Below are 23829 nucleotides of genomic sequence, written 5' to 3' on the forward strand. Positions count from 1 at the left end.
ATGGGAGAGGAATACAAAGCAGGGTCTCCCTTGGCACCTGCCAATGGTTATTACCGGAGCGACCAAGAGGCGAGCAGAGCAACCTCGTCTGAGCTCCGAAGCCAGAAAAGCAAGAAATGGTTGTTGTACGGCGTGGCCTTTGTCATTTTCCAAACTGGAATCATCGTGCTCTTCTCACTGACGGTTATGAAAGTCCGAACTCCTCAATTCCACGTCAGGTCCGGCGTTCTCAGTGTCCAAACAAACGGGACGACAAACCCCGCTACGTACAACCTGATGTTGAACGCCGTACTGGGAGTGAAGAACACCAATTTTGGCCCTTACAAATACGAAAACTCCACTATCTACTTCTTCTACAACGGCACACGAGTCGGGAGCGCTGAAATCCCAGATTCAAAAGCTGGTTTCCGAACAACAAAAAAAATCAATGTTGCAGCAAACCTGGTTGACCCAGCAGCTGCAGGGAATAGTACCGAATTAATGTTTAATATTTTGAATTCAGGGACTTTGCCTCTGATTGGCCAATCGACTTTGAACGGAAAGGTGGAGCTCATGTTTGTTTTCAAGAAGAAGAAAGCTATTAATTTGGATTGTACCATGGATGTCAATCTCCCGACGAAGGAACTCCAGAATATCCAGTGCAATTGATAATATTAATTTTTTTGTTCCTTTTTTGATCGGCTACTATAGCCCATGTATGTTGGTCACTTATGGATGATATTCTTCCAGTTGTGTTTTGAATAAACTAGATGGCATTATACATATGATTTTCTGGTAATGGATGTTTCAGAGTCAATGTCCTTCATTGCTCTTGTACGATCATTTCAGAAGTTTGATTTGGCCAGGGTTCATTGTACGTACCTCAGTTTGCTAAGTTACCAAATTAGCTTGAGCCAAGATTTTAAGCTCATTTGGTAAACTAGAAGAACGCCAGTTGTTAAAGTTCGGTTGAACATCTTCTTTCACGATACACAACTCTCATCATCGTTGTTTGAAAAGTGATTTGACAAGAAAGGTGCTTTCATTCATGTATCATTGAATGGGAAAATTTTTCAGTGCCGAGCGGTTACCACGTGGTGCCCACTCGCACTACAAGAAAAAGTATGTTTAATGACGAAAAAGTGGCGACAAAATTTAATTTCGTCGCTAAATGAGTATATTTGGCGACAAAAAAATAAATTCGTTACTGTTTTGATAATTTCCTTGACGAAATTAATTTGTCACAAATTATAACTATTTAGCGACGAAAAAGATATTTTTGTCACCAAAGGCTCCTATTTGGTGACGAAATAAAATTTTCGTCGCCAAAAGAGTAAAAAAGGAGACGAAATTATTTTTTGTCGCCAAAGATAACTATTCGGTGACGGAAAAAATATTTTGTCGCCAAATGAACCAATTTGGCGACGAAAAATATTTTCGTCTTCTTTTTACATTTTCAGTGACGAAAAATTTATCCTTTGGTGACGAAATTTATGAATTACGCTTTGTCACCACATATATTTCGGGCATAACTCTTTGCTCAGAACTCCGATTGAGATAATTTAAATTGGGTTTGACCAATAACATAAAAAGCTATGACTTTCATGTTTATTAAAATTGCTAATTTTAATGTTTAATAGTTCAAAATACCGTTCAAAATATATTTTAATGTTCAATGTATGTGTTATATATTAGATATTTCAAACATATGCTGAAAAGTTTGTGTGGTGTAGTTGGTTAAAGATTGTGTGCAAAACTTTGGAGACTCGGGTTCGAAACCCCGCAGGAGCGAGAAAGTGAGATTTTTTTCACATATAAGAATGTCTTTCGCGACGAAAAATTTCGTCACCGATGGGTCACCTTTGACGAGTCAAAGAGAATAATTTGTGACGAAATTTTTTGTCATCAAAAAAGCACAATATTAATAGGTGACGAAGAAAATTTCGTCACCAAGTCATTTTTCCGTGACGAAATTTTTCGTCACCAAAAGGCACTATAGGTGACGAAAAATAGATTTCGTCACCAGGTAGGAATCCTCGATAACCTTTAGTCGACAAATTTTTTTTCGTCACCTATATTATTTGTGACGAAAAACATACAATTTGCGACGATTTTCATTCGTCACCCAATGCAATTTTTCTTGTAGTGTCGGGCATCCGAGCCATCCATTGCATGTTTAAACGGCTTAGATTTGGAGAGAGAGAAAGGAGAGAGGAAATGTTGGAATGAGAGGAGAGAGAGGGTTTCAATCTGAACTGTCCAAAAATGTATCAGACGGCTCGGATGTGCCAAATGGGTACTATTTAGGATATACCCGCTCGACACTGAAAAATCACTCCATTGATTGCCTTTAAAACATAACCCTAGCATTTCTTAATATAGACTACATACATGACTTGGTGATTAAGAAACCTGAACCAACTAAGAAACATGCATTATAAAGATACCAAGACTAACTATAGGAAACGTGAATAATAAACTAGTACTAATTAAGAAGCATGAAGAATAGAACCTAAAAAACATGGTAACATAATACTCCCTTCGTCCCAAATTCTTTATTCGGTCCGCAAAACGGAGTGTTAAAAATAATACAATTTTTTCAAGAAAAAATTCAAACTTTTTTCACAAATTAAAAATACTTATTGATATCTAGTAAGTTGTTGAAAAACTTTTGATTTTTTTGTTGCAAAAATTGTATTATTTTTAACACTCCGTTTTGCGGACCGGACAAAGAATTTGGGACGGAAGGAGTATCTCGTAATATTATGTTTTTTTTTTTGAATGGCGAAAAAGATATATTTCATTAAAATGGATGAAGTACATCGATAAAAAGGGCGAGAAAATGTAGCATCACAATGTGAGAGTAACATCCCAACGAGGTTGGCACCCTACCCCACAACAATCATATGCTATTCAAGCCCAAGGATTGATAAGAAATCAACCCAACCAAAACACAATTAGAGAACCCAGTTAGGCATACAAAGCAATAAGTGGAAGTTGAAAAACTTCCCATTAAGATTAGGACAGAATGTCAAAGCAAGATTCCATTGAACCCAATTGGAGATAATCGACTTGGCAGAAGGGCACTTTGCAGCCCTTGCATCAGAATGGATTTTCCGAATGGGTAATCAAAATGGTGGTAGTATTAGGCTTTTACTAAAGCAAGAGCAGATCAGCAGCAGCAACAGTAGGTATATCAGTAGCAGCAACAAGTTATGTCAGTAGCAACTACACACTTTCAGAATTCAGTGCAAATTTGACAACAGGGGCCAACAGATAGTGATAATCCTGAACATTGAATCCAGCAAATGGCCAACAATAAACTTTCCAGCAAACGCGCAACATTGAAATCCAGTAAACGGGCAGCAGAAGAAACTTGCATCTCGTAATATTATGTTAACAGTCATCATCTACACGACCTAAGATCTTGGATCTTGGCTAGCTGAAGCTCAAATCAGTTTTCATTATGTATCGAATGTAGAAAGAGCACATATTAATTATATTCGTTGGGTATGGCATAGTTTTATATCCTAATTGATCATTTGCATCTCAAATTACCGTAATACCGGTGTTTAGGTCTTAACTCCGACATTGTCGGTGAAGTAGCAAACCAAGATTGAATTAGGTTTCACAAACCAAGAAAAATGACCCCAATTGTTGGCGTAATGTGAAGACAATATATAGGATCCACATGGAAGGAAAACGATCATTCAAGGATATATTATTGTGCACGTACAACAGGCTAATGTGACATCTATATATTTTGTAGTAGGCCAAACATCACAGATCAAGCATGATAGATCCGTGTTCGGTGAAGCAATCGAACCATCTTGCCAGATAGGTCGGGTTCGCCGAACATAAAGGTCCGACAGGCTGTAAGCGGCAACATGCGTGCTTGGCAGTACTAACTAGGGGCTGATTCACCATGATTGAGAACGAATCCTTAGCGCTCGGCACCATGTGCCCGACAGATAGGATCGAGTGTGCCCGACAGATAGGATCGGGTACGAACGAAGCGCCAGCTCACCCACGTGGTTGCAACCGCCTCGACCGTAACGTCATCCGAGCGGTTACACAATCAGATAATCATGAATGCACATGGGGTGTCAGCTCATATTTCAGATGCTTTCGGAACCCTAATCCTGACGTCAGAGTGACGTCGACCGACTCGTGTGAGGCACATGTGCTTGCTTGGGGAGCAAGCAACAAGTAGGTACCCTATAAATATCAAGTGATGGCAACCCTAGAGAGGTACACTATAACTTACACTAAAAACCCTAGAATACTTTGCCCTCTCTCTACACTTTCTCATCCTCTCGCCGGAGGGTCTTCCCGGAGAACCTTCGGCCAGATCCTTTAGACGTGCATTGCTTGTGCAAACTAGGTCGAAGGGCTAGGACACCAACCATTCATCATATCTACCAAAGAGGAGCTTGGACCTGAGGTCATGCTGCCTACATATTTATCCATATATAATTAAGCAAGAATGACGTTACCCACATCAATATGATGTACGTGCATGACTGCATGTTATTTTTTAAAATTAGGAGTATGTTAATATTCAGTTTCGTAAAATATAGTCTTACTATGCGTTAATACAGTTCATATATAAGACTCGCGTGCTTCATTAATTTAGTAGTGTAGAAGGATATTTAAGGAGACTTTATTAGAGGAGACCGTTTCCTAGCTATATGCTAATATATTTTTGTTTATTTATTGTATTTGTGAATAGACAATGTGACTCTTTTTCAACGAAACCAATTATAGTATATAAAAGGTGGGTACTATATATAAAGAGGGGGAAAAAGAATAAGAGCCAACAATTTGACCCCAAGAACTTCTGGTAAACTATGGAAGGACTTGGCAATCCCTTGACTTGGAGTACATCATAAGGGGGCCCATATATTATATTATCTTAGTGACGCATCGGGATTCGAGAAATTAAAAGATAAACTCTGAGAATATTATTGATAAAAAATTGACTGCATAATATGATTACAATCCTTTTTATAAGAAAAAGGCCGTAATATATCCTAGCAAAACTACCATAAAAAAATGAAGTAAACTAAGAAAATTGGAAACTAGAAAGAAAAATTAGACTTTCCCAACTGAAACGGAATTGTACGCTAAGAGTAATTGAAAAATATTAAATTGAAGGCCTAAATGAAGGAAATCCACAATCAGTCATGACTTTAGGGTGGTGAGTCTTGACCGCAACGTAATTCTGGTTCAGCCCACCAACTAGCGTACCATCGAAGAAGAAGTAGATAGTGGAGTTTTCATATTTGTAAGGGCCGTGATAGGTGTTCTGCACTGCAAGTACGGCGTTGATCCTTGCGTTCAATGAAGGCATGGAGGTGGTGTTGTCGAGAAAAGAAGTCCGGGCATTGATAGCATCAACCGTGGCGGATCTAAGCTGGAATTGTGGACTTCGGAGATCAGAACCGTCATTGAGAAGAGTATGATGATTCCGGTGAGAAAAATAACAAAGTCCACGCAGTAAAACAACAATTTCTTCTTTCGTTGGCGTCAGAGATCGGATTAACTCCCTTGCCAATAAACTTGTTCGGAAATACTAGATTTTTGTTTCCCGGGTTGGCTTAGAAAGTAGTGAAGGGATTTTGGATACTTTCTTTGGGAAGGTGACGGAAACGTTGGTGGTGGAAGTGAAAATGGTTTAGGAGCAGGGGAATATAAAGAGGGAAATTTTCACAGATGAAAAACACTCCTTAATTTATGGAAGTAGGGTTGTTATTTTTAGCAATATTTGTATTCTTGTTATGTTGTTTTGCTTTTTCGGTGGATAGGAATACACATGATTGTATTCACCTGAGATCATAGATGAGCATATTTAAGTAATTGAATAGGTTTATTGGAAATAAATAAATACACACACACACAAATATATAAACACACACACATTTGTGTGTGTGTGATCATATTTGTACTAGGATTTTTACGATTTGTATTGGAAAATATAATATGGCCTTGCATATGTTATAATTGTTTTTTAATGTTAATTAGCCCACTAAACGTTAAAATTTTGCATTCGTTCCTGAATAAAGGTTAGACCAAATCCTATACGACTTTAGGCAACGGAAATTCAGTGTTTGTTCCTGCATGAGTAAAGGTGGGTTGATTGCGATAGAGCAGATATTTATGATAAATTTATTATGAGGTAGATTACAATCAATGTTCCTACGTAGTATCACGTCATTTAGTTTTAGATTGTTATTTTCTTAAATTTGATTTTTTTATTTATTTATAAAGATACTCGAAGCTAGTCCAAATGAACTTTAAATAGTACTCCCTTTATTCCACAAATTTACTTTATTAGGAAAAGACATGCAATATTCCAAATAAAAAAAATTACTTCTGTTCATATTTTCACTATCGGCTGCGGCTGCAGTTGAATACCTAAAGTTTTTTTTTTTTTGGAATTTTTGTAGCAATATTTTTAGTTTACGCTTTATTTGAACACTCAATCAATACATTATGAACACCCATAAATTTAGGTAAAACATATTTGAACACCTAAAAATATTAACTTGAACAAAGCTCACACTCATTTTGAAAGATATATATGCGTGTGTGTGTGTAAAAACTACGAGAAACAAATTTTTTTTTTATTGGTGTAGGTATTGTGCTCTATGTCCATTGCGGATGGGCTAAATGTATTAATTTCATATTCATGAAATTAACAGCATTAAATTTTTTTTATTTGTTTAGCTTGTGAAATTATGGACTAGCTACAAAAAGAAAATTCAACTACATATAGCAAAACTCTGTTAACTAAAAAAATTAATCTTCCTTCGAATCCAAGACTTTATGTTGCCATACCATCCTAACGGAGAGCATATGTTCAAAAGGGTCCGTCTCAATCTATTGGCACAATTTCTTTTAAAAGGATATTAGTAAATTAATACGTTGGTTTAACATTGGCTTAAAAGTTGAAACACTACAAGAGAGGATGTTTCTAAAACGCCGGATAACATATTCTCCAAACCAACACGGCCGGCTTAAGTTTACTCTGTTCCGTTAGCTTCCCAAGGGGCCGGGACACACGTCTGAATTTAGAGCTGTGTACGTAAGTCTACAGCTGCCATCTCTATCGCACGTCGGAATTTTCTAAGGTTGAAAGTAACAATAATTTTCTAAGGTTGAAAGTAAGAAGAGGTCAACAACCTAGCTAACCTCATTCAGTCATTTGAAAATTCTAGAGAACGTCGCGGATTTTGGCTATGCCAACTATTACATGTATGCCAATGGGCTCTAGTGCGCCTAGTCAGTTGGCCATATGTTCAAGTCCGATCGTGAGCATTTGAGATTCAAGGCTATGAATTAGCCTCTGAAATCTTTTATAAACTAACCTACTAATATATATTCGGCTAATTCCCGCTGATGTATACAATATTGGGAATAGGCAAGAAAACTTATGATTCATCCACGGGGAAGTCGTGTCACACTCTCTCTTTTATAACCAAAATTAAAAGCTATGTATGTACCTCACCCCAACTCGACAAACCATTTTTACAACTACAATGACAAAACTCAGCGTACGTAAAAGGTTACATACCATTACTATATTTTGATAAGTAAATTAAGTGTTAATATATAAATGCAGACAAATGTTGAATTGAACAAAACTAAGCTCCAAAGTCAAGCTTCAAACACAGGCCCTCAGACGCGCTTTTGGCAACCATATACTATTATTTCCCCAGACCAGTTCAAATTAAGCCGGTGTTTTTCATCTGAAACTTTACCTCTATATATATTGTGTATACAACTGTATGCTCTCAAACCATTGTCAGTACTACTACCCCAACCAACAATATCCTCCACATTCACACACAAAAAGAAAACCCCATTTCCCGAACAAGTTCTATATATGGCAGAGGAATACAAAGCAGGGTCCCCCTTGGCACCCGCCAACGGTTATTACCGGAGTGACCAAGAGGCGGGCAGACCGACCTCATCCGAGCTCCGAAGCCAGAAACGTAAGAAATGGCTGTTGTACGGCGTAGCCTTTGTCATTTTCCAAACCGGAATCATCGTGCTCTTCTCACTGACGGTTATGAAAGTCCGAACGCCACAATTCCGGGTTAGGTCCGGCCTTCTCAGTGTCCAAACAAACGGGACGACAAACCCCCCTTCGTACAACCTGATGTTGAACGCCGTACTAGGAGTGAAGAACACCAATTTCGGCCCTTATAAATATGAAAACTCCACTATCTACTTCTTCTACAACGGTACACGAGTCGGGAGCGCTGAAATCCCAGATTCAAAGGCTGGTTTCAGAACAACCAAAAAAATCAATGTTGCGGCAAACCTGGTTGACCCAGCAGCTGCAGGGAACAGTACCGAATTAATGTTTAATATTTTGAATTCAGGTACTCTGCCTCTGATTGGCCAATCGACTTTGAACGGAAAGGTGGAGCTCATGTTCGTTTTCAAGAAGAAGAAAGCTATTAATTTGGATTGTACCATGGATGTCAATATCCCGACGAAGGGACTCCAGAATATCCAGTGCAACTGATGCTAGCTAGTGTTAATTTTTCTGTTGATATTCAATACTAATAATTTTTTTGTTCTTTTTTTGATCGGCTACTATAGCCCATGTACGTTGGTCACTTACGCATGGATATTCTTCCAGTTGTGTTTTGAATAAACAAGATTGCATTAAACGTATGATTTTCTTGTAATGGATATTTCATATTTCGGAGTCAATGTCCTTCATTGCTCTTGTAGGATCATTTCAGTAGTTTGATTTGCATGGCCAGGGTTCATTGTAGCTCAGTTTGCTAAGTTACTAAATTAGCTCGAGCCAAGATTTTAAGCTCATTTGGTAAACTAGCAGAGCTCTGGTTGTTAAAGTTCGGTTCAACACGGATATTTATGTATGAAATCTAATTGATGATATGTGGAGTTGTGTTTGAGTCAAACTATAGTTTTAAACGAATCGAGCCTAGACTCATAGACTAACATTGTGAATTGGCTCCACCTCCACTCATATGTCTCATGATAATGGAGTACTAATTAAGTGTTGCCAGGCAGTGCACGTACGGGCAATTAAGATTATAAATTTAAGCTTTTTTTGGTTTTCTGAACGAGCAACTTTTTTTTTATTGTGAATTAATTTCCTTAATCTGGTTCCTACGCTCCAATAAAAGGGGAGCCCAGAAATTTCCAAAAAATGAAATGGCTGTGTAGATCCACTGTGTGGGTCCCACACACACTCTCTCTCTCTTCTTTTTCATTTATCTTCACCCTCGTCTAACAACGAAGCATCAATAATAAACTTTCTATGAAGCAAGAAGAATTAATAGAATCTACAAACCATAGTAACATAATAATATCTCCTAATATTATGTTAACAGCGATCATCTACAGGACCTGAGATCTTGGTTGAAGACCAAATCAGTTTTCATTATGTATCGAAGGAAGAAAGAGCACGTATTATATTCTTGTTGGGTATGGCATATGTTTATATCGTAATTGATCAGTTTGCATCTCAAATTATCGCAATACCCGAGTTTAGGTCTTAACTCCGACATGATCGGTGACATAACAAACCAAGATTGAATTAGGTTTCACACAAACCAACAAAACTGGCCCAACCGTTGGCGTAATATGAAGATGCAGGATCCACATGGAAGGAAAACGATCAATGAAGGATATAATTATTGTGCACGTACAACATGCTAATGTGACATCTATATATTTATCGATATATAATTAAGCAAGAATTAATGACGGTACCCACATCGATCGATATGATGTACGTGCATTATTTTTAAAAAATAGGAGTATATTATTATTCAGTTTCGTAAAATATAGCCTTACTATGCATGCGTTAATACAGTTCATAAATAAGACCGTTTCCTTTATGCTTTTTGTTTATTAATTGTAGTATTTGTGAATAGACAATGTAACTCTTTTTCAACGAAACCAATTATAGTATATAAAAGGTGGGTACTATATATAAAGAGGGGGAAAAAGAATAAGAGCCAACAATTTGACCCCAAGAACTTCTGGTAAACTACTGAAGGACTTGGCAATCCCTTGACTTCGAGTACATCATAAGGGGGCCCATATATTATATTATTTTAGTGACGCATTGGGATTCGAGAAATTAAAAGATAAACTCTGAAAATATTATTGATAAAAAATTGATTGCATAATGTGATTACAATCCCTTTCATAAGAAAAAAGCCCTAATCCTAGCAAAACGACCATTAAAAAATGAAGTGAACTAAGAAAATTGGAAACTAGAAAGAAAAATAAAACTTTCCTAACTAAAACGGAATTATACGCTAAGAGTAATTGAAGTTCTAGATTTTTCTAAAACGGCAAAAATATAAATTGAAATGAAGGAAATCCACAATTCTGGTTCAGTCCACCGAATTTGGGCCGGATTCGAGCTCGTCTATAATTTGCCAACTCGGGCAATCCGCAATTAAAAGTTGTTTGGACTTCCGAGGCTTCAACCGGTCCAATTGATCAAGGACTTCAGCTGCTACTTGTTCTACATCACTTAGTATTGTTAGGGACTCCATATATATGTAAAGCATTCAGTACACATTCTCTTTTTGAATTTTCGTGGCTTATTATACAAATTTCCTGTTTAGTATATTTTGTGATTTTTGTGTGGCTCTTTTTATTTTTGAGTGTACGGTACACTCTTTACGAACTTTGTGACCCGAGAAATGAATTTTGTCATGGTTTATTTTATGAATTTCTGTTACTTTTTCAAATTTATTGGGTCTTACTTTTATACTAGTATGTGCTTTTGTAACTTTGTCTGTCTCATCTTAAGTAGTACTCCCTCCGTTCCTTTTTAAGTGTCCTGCTTTGTAATTTTAACTTATTAAAAAGACATCATCATTATACCTTTCACATCAACTTTTTCCTTCACTTTCCCTACTTACCCATCATCATTACACTTTTACGCACTTACTTTTTAAAATGGAATCTATTTTTAGGGACAACATAGATAATTCACCAACTTTTACCCACTAACTTTACAAAATGAACACTTATTAAGGGGCAGCCCAAAATGGAATACCGGACTATAAATAAAGGACGGAGGGAGTAGTTTATTTGTCGCAGAATTTACTCTGGTCAAGGCAATGATATTGTTTTTATTTACCCTCTCCGATCCAAATTGAGAGTCCATTATTCCATTTTAGATTGTTCTAAAATAATGGTCCTTTTCCAAAAATTAATTTTTTTTTTTGGTGACTTTCCCAAAGTGTCCCTCAAAGGTGAATATAAGTGTTATAAAATAGATAGAATATATGCGTAATGGTGGAAATAATAGACATTATAGATATAATTATTGCATATCTCCTTAAATAGTTGGAATCTCCGAAAGAGACTCTTAATTTGAAACGGAGCAAGTGTCAAAATAATAAAAGATTCCAAACAAAGCGACGGTCTCTTTTGTCTTGTTTATGGTGAATAGACCAAGTCAAAGAGAGTGAGAAATGAAATATATATACAATTGTCCACGTTCGAGATTCAATTAAATATATATAAAGGAATTAACAACTCGAACTCACACCATTTTAACAATTAAAATAACAAAACACAGCATAGAAGGTTCCATGAATATTATAATTAACTAAAGAGACGTGGCACTTAGCCCATTTGTACATTTTAGCTTGGGAAGGTCTGAGGTTTGAGTCTATAGAAAAACATTGAACCCCTTTGATTGTTAACTTATCAATTTTTCACTAATCCCCACTTATGTATACAATATTGACAAAGAAAAAACAAATAAAGATATAACCAAAAGTCTACCCGTACCGCTCTCATACGCACAGTTCAAAAGTGTTTTGGACGGTTCAGATTAAAAATAAACTATTACCTGTCAAAGTTTAAAAATATAACTCAACTATTGATTATCGAGAAAGACGGTGAAATTGAACGAGCGGGTAAAACAGAATGGTAAAATAGAGCGGTAAAGATAGTAATATGCTTTTGTTGAATATAGATATTGATACCGGTCCATCGGTCCCTAAACAAAACCAGTCTCAAACCGTTCAGTTCAGACGCTTTTGGCAACCATAAAATATTTCCCCCAGGCCATTTCCCCAGATTAAACTCCACTTCAAATTCAAACAAGATGTTTAATTTCCATCTGAAAATTTCCCTGTATATATAAACCACTGCTCCCAAACCCTTGTCACTACCACAACCAACATTTCCTTCACATTCAAAAAAAAAAAAAAAAATCCGAATTCCCTTCACTGCGATCTCTCAATTCAACCAGCAAAACAAAAACCAATTTCCCAAAACAAGTCAGAGGAATACAAAGCAGGGTATCCCTTGGCACCCGCCAACGGTTATTACCGGAGCGACCAAGAGGCAGGCAAAGCAACCTCATCCGAGCTCCAAAGCTAGAACTGTAAGAAATGGTTGTTAGATGGCGTGGCCTTTGTCCTTTTCCAAACTGGAATCATTGTACTCTTCACAATGACGGTTATGAAAGTCCGAACTCCTCAATTCCGGGTTAGTTTTGCCACGTTCGGCGCTTCCAATGTCCAAACAACCACCCCTTTGTTCAACAAAACGATGAACATTGCACTTGGGGTCAAGAACACAAATTTTGGCCCTTATAAATACGAAAACTCGACTGTCAATTTCTTCTATAAAGGTACGCTAGTTGGGAGTGCTAAAATCCCAAATTCAAAAGCCTTCCTCCGATCCACCAAAAACATAATTGTTGTGGTAAACCTGGTTAACTACCAAGTTGGGAATACCGAGCTAGGTAGTGACTTGAATTCAGGGATTTTGCCTCTGACTTGCCAATCGACTTTGAATGGAAAGGTGGACCTCATGTTCATTTTCAAGAAGAAGAAAGCTACTAATTTGGATTGCAGCATGGACGTCAATATCGTGACAAGAAAACTCCAGAATGTCCAGTGCAACTGACGCTGGTGTTAAATTGTTTTGATTTTATACATCAATTACATGTTTGTAATTTGTTTTCCAGAGGGGTACGTACTATTACATGTTTACAATAGTCCCCCTTTTTTTTGTTTGATTGGCCACTATAGCCTATGTTGGTCTCTTATGGATATTCTTTCAGTTGTGTTATGGCTTTTGAGATTGGCATTGAATTTTTCGGAGTCAATTTCCTTCATTTCTGTTATATAGGATCGTTTTAGAGACTTGATATAGTTGATAGGGCTGCAAACTCATGGGACCACTCCTGATCATCTTTTCGAGGTTTGGTCAGGGTTAACATGTTAAATTCGGTGCGTTGACAAATGAGCCCGAGCAAGGATTTAGGCTCATTTGGTAAATAAGCAGAGCTTGAGTTGGTCGGAGTTCGCCTCGAAGTGACTTAGTGAAAACAAAAATTTATACATGAAATCCAGTTTTCGAAATATATGTGTTTATTACAAACCAAACTGATAGGGAGAGAAATATAATTTCAACTGACAACACCCTAATTTACATGGGGACGGATTGATCCAGTCCAATCCTATCCAAAACACCTGAACAAATTTGGGCCAAATGAAAAAACTGGACGAAATTGGTAGGTAATGACTGGACTGGATCCGACCCCAATTTACACTCTCAAGTTGATTTTTCCAAAGGAGAAAATGCACGTGTTAAAGTCGAGGAAAAAGGTACTTAATTTACTAAACATATTGGATTATTCCGACGCTATCTTAGGAACATGTTCTTTTTCTTATGTGATGATACCAGCAATAAATCGTTTGTGACAAAGGATTGGAGAAGAGTTATTTACGTTCTCATTTTTTTCTTGGGCAAAGTCCACCTATACCCCTGTGATTTGGGCTATGTGCGGATAGATCTCTTCAGATTCAGTTCTGTGCATCCGCACGTTTGTGAGAGGCTGCTCCTGCACGAGCCATGCTCCTCCATCTTACACTTTTGAGAGGCTGCTCCTGGAGCACAAAATAATTTGCCCTAGTTTTGGACTTGAATTTGATTAGTTTTTTTTTTACCTCTTTCGTAGTCTTTGTTAAGGCCAGGTTTGGCCAAAAAATATTCAGTCAGATTATTGGCTTATTGAAATGCAACAAGCCTACACGTAATCCCAAAATCAATGCAAATAGTATCTGGTCGAGACTAATGAATGCAAAGATTCGAAATTTTATTGCATTCCATACATAAAAAGGAAGAAGAAGAGAGACTAAATATCTACTAGGACAAATCCGAAGTACGTAAAGCAAAACGTGAAGAAATTCCCAAACATGGGCTTTACTAGGAAATGTCAAACTCAAACTCTCTGAGGAACAATCAAACGAACACTATAATTTTTTCCATTCTGGCCAACTGAAATCCATATATACTAATGATGACTGTGTTGTATCTACTTGCACCTAATATTATGGAGGGACTATGTTGCGGTATTCACTTCCATTGTACGTACAAATCATGTCGACAGCCTTCTTTTTCTTGAAAATCAACTTCAACTCCACTTTCCCAGTCAATTTCGATCGGCTGCTCAAAGGCACAATTCCTGTGCTTAGATCATTTGCCAGTTGCGAATTTCAAACTAGATTGGTCGAAGCAAGGTCCTGTGCAATGGTAAACTTTTTGGTCCTTTGGAATTGGGCTTTCGATTTGGGAATAACAACACTCCCAACCTCAGCTTTGCCATAGTAGAAATATATGCATTGTGCTATTGTCGTACTTGTAGGGGCCAAAATTGGTGTTCTTGATCCTAAGTGCGAAGTTGGTTTTAAGATTGAAGGAAGTATTAATGGTTGGGATACCAAACGTGTCGAAGGTGGTGGATCTGTCCCGGAACTTGGGATTTCGGACCTTCATGACCGTCATGGGGAAGAGGAGTATGATTCCAGTCTGGAAAACGATGAATGCTACGTCGTAGAGTAGCCATTTCTTGTGCTTCTGGCGACGTATCTCTTTGGCATCTAATGCCGTGGCTTCTTTGTTGCTCCTTGGCATTGAATTGCACTTGAGCCACTATGAATTGCACTTAGTCACATCGAATTCTTTTTGGCCGCATCAAAATACACTTGGCCGCATCGAATTACACTTGGCCGCATCGAATTACACTTGTCCGCATCGAACTACACTTGGCCGCGTCAAATTGCCCTTGGCCGCTTCAAATTGCACTTGGTCGCATCGAATTGCACTTGATATTACCCCGATCTTGATGTTACCTTGTTAAGTTTCCTAATAAATGGTTACTTTTCCAGATAAAAAAACTATATCAATTAGCAAGTCTCTAAAATGATGCTATATAACAGCAATGAAGGAAATTGACTCTAAAACATTCAATTCCAATCACAAAATCCATAACACAACTGAAAGAATATCCAAAACGCAGGCTATAGTAGCCAATCAAACAAAAAAGGGGGGACTATAGTAAACATGTAATAGTACGTACCCCTCTGGAAAACAAATTAAAATACATGTAATCAATTTAAAATCAGCATCAGTTGCACGGGACATTCTGGAGTTGCCATGTAGCGATATTGACGTTCACGGTGCAATCCAAATTAATAGCTTTCTTCCTCTTGAAAATGAACATGAGGTCCACCTTTCCGTTCAAAGTCAATGGGTATTCCCGGCTTGGTAGTTAACCAGGTTTACCAAAACAATTATGTTTTTGGTGGATCGGAGAAAGGCTTTTGAATTTGGGATTTTAGCACTCCCAACTGGCGTACCCTTATAGAAGAAATTGACAGTGGAGTTTTCGTTTTTATAAGGGCCAAAATTTGTGTTCTTGACCCCAAGTGCAGTGTTCATCGTTATGTTGAACGAAGGGGTGATTGTTTGGACATTGGAAGCGCCGAACGTGGCAGAACTAACCCGGAATTGAGGTGTTCGGACTTTCATAACCGTCATTATGAAGAGTACGATGATTCCGGTTTGGAAAATGACAAAGGCCGCGCCACTTAACAACCACTTCTTACATTTCTGGCTTCGGAGCTATAACCGTTGGCGGGTGCCAAGGGATACTCTGCTTTGTATTCCACTGCCATAGGACTCGTTTTAAATTGGTTTTTGTTTTGCTGGTTGAATTGAGAGTCGTGAAGGGAATTCAGATTTCTTGGCTGCGTCGAATTACATTTGGCCGCTACAAATTGTACTTGGGCGCCTTTAATTACAGTTAGACGCTACAAATTGCACTTGGCCGCGTCGAATTGACTTAGCTGCGTCGAATTGCACTTGACCGCTACTTATTACACTTGGCCGCGTCGAATTGGACGAGGCCAATGGCAATATGAAGCGGCCAAGTGTAGTTGGACGAGGCCAATTGCAATTAGTAGCGGCCAACTGTAGTTAGACGCGGTCAAGTTGATTTTTCCAAAGCAGAAAAAGTGTTAAAGTCAAGGAAAAATGTACTTTAAGATCAAATATGAAAAAGAAGTAAATTTTGGTCTTGACTCTTGACGAAGAATTGGAGAAGAGTTATTTACGTTCTCAGTTTTTTCTTGGGTGAAGTCCACTTATATCCCTGTGATTTGGGCCATATGCGAATACACCCCTTTAGATTCAATTTTGTGCATCCGCACCCTTGCACGTTTGTGAGAGGCTGCTCCTCCACGAGCCACACTCCTCCATCTTACACTCTTAAGAGGCTGCTCCCGGAGCACAAAATAACTTGCCCTTGTTCTGGACTTAAATTTGATTATCTTGTTCTTTGTTACTGTTAACGCCTGGTTTGGCATAAAAAAGTTCAATCAGATTATTGGCTTATTGAAATGCAATAAGCCTACATGTTTGGGCTTAAAAGGAATTTGTCACCCGCGACTAGTTTTTTTAGACAAACCACCCTGGGCCAACAAGCCAATAATGTCAGAAAGAGCACAAATCAGTGCATTTATTTAATTTGACTTAATTATATCTACTGAATTTCTTCACTTTTTAAAGTTGGAAGAAGGAAGAAGGCACTGTTACTTTTGTATTGGGTTTCCCTCAATAGATTTACAGTTGTCATCTCCAAGAGGTTTTTGCAGGTTGTATCGCTTTTTGATTGGCTTATTAGGCTAGTTAGCGGCAAAGGATTAGCGGGTGAATTGAGTGTCGATTGAGATGAGTTTTGTTCGTTATGATGCCTAGTCTTCCTTATCCTTATAATCATTGTATCTTTACTACTTGTAATTTTACTATGGTTAGTAAAATTTTCTTTATTGTCCAAAAAAAATAGATTTACGTTTACATAGCCAAATCTTAAAACCAATGCAAATAGTAGTATTTGGTTGAGACTGGCCTAGTCATAGGTTAGTTTACAAACACTAATGAATTGAAAGAATCGAAATTTTATTGCATTCTACAAAAAAAAGAAAAAGAAAAAAGAGAGGGTAAATATCTACTACTAGACAAATCCGAAGTACGTAAAGCAAAGCGTGAAGAAATCCCCAAACAGGGGCATAACGTTAGTAGCAAATGTCAAACTCAACCCCTATGAGGAACAATCAAACGAACACTCTAATTTTTCCAAGTTTGCCCAACTGAAATCAAACCTGGTGATGATTGTGTTGTATCTACTTGCAACTGATATTCTGGAGGGACTTTGTTGCGGTATTTACTTCCATTGTACAATTCATGTCGACAGCCTTCTTCTTCTTGAAAATCAACATCAACTCCACTTTCCCGGTCAATTTCGATCGGCTGCTCAAAGGCACAAGCCCTGAGCTTAGATCATGTGCCAGTTGCGTCTTTCCAACTGGATCTTTCCAAGCAAGGTCCACTTCAATGGTAAACTTTTTGGTCCTTCAGAATTGGGCTTTCGATTTGAGGATAACTGCACTCCCAAGCTCAACTTCGCCGTAGTAGAAATAGATTGTGCTACTGTCGTACTTGTAGGGGCCAAAATTGGTGTTTTTTATCTCAAGTGCGATGTTGGTTTTAAGAGTGAAGGAAGTGTTGGTGGTTGGGATATCATACGTGTCGAAGGTGGCGGATCTGACTCGGAACTTGGGAATCCATTGGCACCCGCCAACGGTTATTACTGGAGCGACCAATAGCGGGCAAAGCAACCTCATCCGAGCTCCGATGCCAGAAGTTTAAGAAATGGTTGTTATATGGCGTGGCCTTTTTCATTTTCCAAACCGGAATCATCGTACTCTTCACAATAACGGTTTTCAAAAAAATAATTCATTGTGGTAAAACACTCGTATGTCCCTTGCTTTAAATCGAATCAAAACCCATTATATATAAACAGATAGAGTTTTGAGGTACAAAGAGATGATGTAATCCCACCATAAAAAAATTCAAGTTTTGCTTATGAAAATTGGGTAGAAAGAAGACCACTACAAAAATCGTCACGGCCACCAAGACTAAAACACGTTCTAGGTTTCATTAGAAGATCAAATACCTAGTTCATACGTATTTCTTCATTGCCTAAGTTTCAAAGAGTTCATAGACCGTCCATAATTCATCGAAGCGTAGCAGAAATCGTTTCAAAGAGTTTTTACAATGTGTTTGTAGTCGTAACTTTCAAAATTTGGCCTTGATACTATATAAGCCCCAATTTAAAATTGATATATAATGGGTCTTGATTCGATTTAAAATATGTAGTCTTATTACTTTAAAAACTCTAATTCTTGATATAGAATGGGTCTTGATCCAATTTAAAATGAGGGACATGTGAGTATTTACCGAAATAAAATGTTTTTTACCCACTGAGGGTAAAATGGTCACATCACAAGATATACGAATGTTTTTTTTTTATTTTTATAGAAGCTACTTGGGCTAGAAAGCAAATTGAACAAGCTTTTCAACAGTTCAAACCATGCGCAAATCGAATTTCAGGAGTGTCTGGATCAAGCTTGCAAAGTTTGACCTTTTTTGGAATGCAGGATGCGCCAGGGGCGCATTTTATGTGCGCATGGGCGCATTGTTTTGCGCCACAGGAGCATTAAATCTTCAAACGAAGTCGAACTTTGACGGGCTGCCTTGGACCCTCCCGAACTCCAAATTGCACGTGGTTTGAACCGTTGAAAAGATTGTTAAATTTTCTTTCTTACCAAATCAGATCGGATAAAAATTCGTCCGTATATCGAAAGATTTAACCATTTTACCCTCAGTGGTTCAAAAAAATAATTCATTGTTGTACAACACTCGTATGTCCCTCACTTTAAATCGGATCATAACCCATTATATATCAACATATAGAGTTTTTTGGGTACAAAGAGATGATGTAATCCCACTATAAAAAAAATTCAAGTTTTGCTTATGAAAATTGGGTAGAAAGAAGACCTCTACAAAAATCTTCAAGGCCACCAAGACTAAAACACGTTTTAGGTTTCATTCGAAGATCAAATCCCTAGTTCTTACATATTTCTTCATTGCTTGTGTGTTTCAAAGGGTTCACTGAGCGTCTATAATTCATCGAAGTGTAGGAGAATTCGTTTCAAAAATTTTTAACGTTTTGTTTGTAGTCGTAACTTTCAAAATTTGGCTTCGAAACTATATAAGCCCCGATTTAAAATTTATATATAACGGGTCTTGATCCGATTTAAAACAAGTAGTCTTATTACTTAAAAATCTCTAATTCTTGATAAATAATGGGTCTTGATCCGATTTAAAATGAGGAACATATGAGCATTTTACCGAAATAAATTGATTTTTACCCACTGAGGGTAAAATGGTCACTTCCCTTGATAAACGAATGATATTTTTTTATCGAAATTACTTGGGCTAGAAAGCAAATTGATCAAGCTTTTCAACGGTTAAACCATGCGTAAATCGGATTTCAGGAGTGTCTGTATCAAGCTTGCAAATTTTGACCTTTTTTGGAACTTTGGATGCGGCAGGGGCGCATTTTATGTGCGCCTGGGCGCATTGTTTTGAGCCACAGGAGCAATAAATCTTCAAATGACGTCAAACTTTGACGGGCTGCCCTGGACCCTCGCGAACTCCAATTTGCACGTGGTTAGAACCGTTGAAAAGATTGTTAAATTTTCTTTCTTTCCAAATCAGTTCGGATAAAAAGTCGTTCGTATATCAAAAGATTTAACCATTTTACCCTCAGTGGTTCAAAAAAATAATTCATTGCTGTACAACGCTCGTATGTCCCTCGCTTTAAATCGGATCATAACCCATGATATATCAACATATAGAGTTTTTTAGGTACAAAGAGATGATGTAATCCCACTATAAAAAAAAATCAAGTTTTGCTTATGAAAATTGGGTAGAAAGAAGACCACTACAAAAATCGTCAAGGCCACCAAGACTAAAACACGTTTTAGGTTTCATTCGAAGATGAAATCCCTAGTTCGTACGTATTTCTTCATTGCTTAAGTGTTTCAAAGAGTTCACTGAGCGTCTATAATTCATCGAAGCGTAGGAGAAATCGTTTGAAAAATTTTTAACATTTTGTTTGTAGTCGTAACTTTCAAAATTTGGCTTCGAAACTATATAAGCCCCGATTTAAAATTGATATACAATGGGTCTTGATTTGATTTAAAACAAGTAGTCTTATTACCTAAAAAACTCTAATTCTTGATATATAATGGGTCTTGATCTGATTTAAAATGAGGGACATATGAGCATTTTACCGAAATAAATTGTTTTTTAACCACTGAGGGTAAAATGGTCACATCTCTTGATATACGAATGATTTTTTTTTTTTATGGAAACTACTTGGGTAAGAAAGCAAATTGATCAAGTTTTTCAACGGTTCAAACCACGCGTAAATCGGATTTCAGGAGTGTTTGTATCAAGCTTGCAAATTTTGACCTTTTTTTGGATCTTTGGACGCGGCAGGGGCGCATTTTATGTGCGCCTGGGCGCATTGTTTTGAGCCACAGGTGCAATAAATCTTCAAACGACGTCAAACTTTGACGGGTTGCCCTGAACCTTTCCGAACTCCAATTTGCACGTGGCTTGAACCGTTGAAAAACTTGTTAAATTTTCTTTCTTACCAAATTAGTTCGGACAAAAAGTCGTTTGTATATTAAAAGTTTTGACCATTTTACCCTCAGTGGTTCAAAAAAATAATTCATTGCTGTACAATGCTCGTATGTCCCTCGCTTTAAATCGGATCATAACCCATGATATATCCACATATAGAGTTTTTTTAGGTACAAAGAGATGATGTAATCCCACTATAAAAAAAAATCAAGTTTTGCTTATGAAAATTGGGTAGAAAGAAGACCACTACAAAAATCGTCAAGGCCACCAAGACTAAAACACGTTTTAGGTTTCATTCGAAGATCAAATCCCTAGTTCGTACATATTTCTTCATTGCTTAAGTGTTTCAAAGAGTTCACTGAGCGTCTATAATTCATCGAAGCGTAGGAGAAATCGTTTCAAAATTTTTTAACGTTTTGTTTGTAGTCGTAACTTTCAAAATTTGGCTTCGAAACTATGTAAGCCCTGATTTAAAATTGATATACAATGGGTCTTGATCTGATTTAAAACAAGTAGTCTTATTACTTAAAAAATTCTAATTCTTGATATATAATGGGTCTTGATCCGATTTAAAATGAGGGACATATGAGCATTTTCAGTGGTTAAATTGTTTTTTAACCACTGAGGGTAAAATGGTCACATCTCTTGATATACGAATGATTTTTTTTATCGAAACTTCTTGGGCAAGAAAGCAAATTGATCAAGCTTTTCAACGGTTCAAACCACGCGTAAATCGGATTTCAAGAGTGTCTGCATCAAGCTTTCAAAATTTGACCTTTTTTGAAACTTTGGATGCGGCAGGGTCGCATTTTATGTGCGCCTGGGCGCATTATTTTGTGGCTAAGGAGCATTAAAGCTTCAAATGGCGTCAAACTTTTAAGGCCTGCCCTAGACACTCTTGAACTCCAATTTGCACGTGGTTGGAACCGTTGAAAAGCTTGTTAAATTTTCTTTCTAACCATATCAATTCGGATAAAAGGTCATTTGTATATCAAAAGATTTGACCATTTTACCCTTAGTGGTTCAAAAAATAATTCATTGCGGTAAAACGCTCGTATGTCGCTCTCTTTAAATCGGACAAAAATCGGTTCTATATCAACATATAGAGTTTTTGAGGTACGAAGAGAAGATGTAATCCCACCATAAAAAAATTCAAGTTTTGCTTATGAAAATTTGGTAGAAAGAAGACCACTACAAAAATCATCAAGGCCACCAAGACTAAAACACATTTCAGGTTTCTTTCGTATATCAAATCTCTGGTTACTAAGTATTTCTTCATTGCTTGAGTGTTTAAAAGAGTTCATAGAGCATCTATAATTTATCGAAGCGTGGGAGAAATCGTTTCAAAGAGTTTTTATGTTGTGTTTGTAGTCGTAACTGTTGAAATTTGCCTGCGAAACTATATTAGCCGCGATTTAAAATTGATATATAATGGGTTTTGATCCAATTTAAAATAAGTAGTCTTATTACTTTAAAAACTCTAATTCTTGATATATAATGGGTCTTGATTCGATTTATATTGAGGAACATATGAGCATTTTACCGAAATAAATTGTTTTTTACCCACTAAGGGTTAAATGGTCACATCTCTAGATATACAAATGATTTTTTTTTTATCGAAACTACTTGGGCTAAAAAGCAAATTGAACAAGCTTTTTAACGGTTCAAATCACGCGCAAATCGGATTTCAGGATTGTCTGGATTAAGCTTGCAAAGTTTGACGTTTTTTGGACTGTAGGATGCGCCAGGGGCGCATTTGATGTGCGCCTGGGCGCATTTTTTTGCGCCTCAGGAGCATTAAAGCTTCAAAAGGCGTCAAACTTTGAAGGGATACCCCGGACACTTCCGAACTCCAATTTGCATGTGGTATGAACCATTGAAATGCTTGTTAAATTTTCTTTCTTACCAAATCAGTTCGGATAAAAAGTCGTTTGTATATCAAAAGATTTGACCATTTTACCCTCAGTGGTTCAAAAAAATAATTCATTGCTGTACAACGCTCGTATGTCCCTCGCTTTAAATCGGATCATAACCCATTATCTATCAACATATAGAGTTTTTTGGGTACAAAGAGATGATGTAATCCCACTATAAAAAAAATTCAAGTTTTGCTTATGAAAATTGGGTAGAAAGAAGACCACTACAAAAATCGTCAAGGCCACCAAGACTAAAACACGTTTTAGGTTTCATTTGAAGATCAAATCCCTAGTTTGTACGTATTTCTTCATTGCTTGAGTGTTTCAAAGAGTTCACAGAGCGTCTATAATTCACCGAAGCGTAGGAGAAATTGTTTCAAAATTTTTTTACGTTGTGCTTGTAATCGTAACTTTCAAAATTTTGCTTCGAAACTATTTAAGCCCCGATTTAAAATTGATATATAAAGGGTCTTGATCTGATTTAAAACAAGTAGTCTTATTACTTAAAAACTCTAATTCTTGATATATAATGGGGCTTGATCCGAATTAAAATGAAGGACATATGGGCATTTTACCGAAATAAATTGATTTTTACCCACTGAGGGTAAAATGGTCACATTCCTTGATAAATGAATGATTATTATTTTTTATTGAAGTTACTTGGGCTTGAATGCAAATTGAACAAGCTTTTCAAAGGTTCAAACCATGTGTAAATCGCATTTCAGGAGTGTTTGTATCAAGCGTGCAAATTTTGACCTTTTTTGGAACTTTGGATGCGGCAGGGGTGCATTTTATGTGCGCCTGGGCGCATTGTTTTGCGCCACAGGAGCATTAAATCTTCAAACGACGAACTTACCAGGAACTTTGGATTTCGAACCTTCATGACAGTCATGGAGAAGAGGAGTATGATTCCGGTTTGAAAAAAGATGAGGGCTACGCCGTAGAGTAGCCATTTCTTGTGCTTCTGGCGATAGAGCTCCTTGGCATAAAATGTTGTGGCTTCTTCGTCGCTCCTTGGTATCGAATTGCACTTGGGGCCACTACGAATTCCTTTTGGTCGCAT

At 37.3% G+C, this 23829-nt stretch overlaps 2 protein-coding genes across 2 annotated transcripts; one reads left to right on the forward strand and one right to left on the reverse strand.

Annotated features, from left to right (window-relative positions):
- LOC131299893 (uncharacterized) lies at nucleotides 1–648 on the forward strand. The gene has a single exon (XM_058325466.1). It carries the CDS (start codon nucleotides 1–3, stop codon nucleotides 646–648), a length of 648 nt encoding a protein of 215 aa, XP_058181449.1.
- Nucleotides 649–17236: 16588 nt separating this feature from the next.
- LOC131299894 (uncharacterized) lies at nucleotides 17237–23829 on the reverse strand. Its single transcript, XM_058325467.1, has 2 exons — nucleotides 23623–23829; nucleotides 17237–17909 (listed from the first exon to the last, which is right to left on the reverse strand). The coding sequence occupies exons 1-2, from the start codon at nucleotides 23827–23829 to the stop codon at nucleotides 17709–17711; spliced, it is 408 nt and encodes a 135-aa protein (XP_058181450.1). The 3' UTR covers nucleotides 17237–17708.

This window comes from Rhododendron vialii, chromosome 9a, assembly GCF_030253575.1.
Source record: "Rhododendron vialii isolate Sample 1 chromosome 9a, ASM3025357v1".
NCBI classification, from domain to species: Eukaryota; Viridiplantae; Streptophyta; class Magnoliopsida; order Ericales; family Ericaceae; genus Rhododendron; species Rhododendron vialii.

Excerpts from the sequence above, each read along its gene's own strand:
- LOC131299893 (XM_058325466.1), top strand. The coding sequence starts at position 1 with ATGGGAGAGGAATACAAAGCAGGGTCTCCCTTGGCACCTGCCAATGGT.
- LOC131299894 (XM_058325467.1), bottom strand. The coding sequence starts at position 23,829 with ATGCGACCAAAAGGAATTCGTAGTGGCCCCAAGTGCAATTCGATACCA. Across the intron at positions 17,910-23,622 it reads TTCGAAATCCAAAGTTCCTG|TTCCGAGTCAGATCCGCCAC; the intron begins GTAAGTTCGTCG and ends TGGATTCCCAAG.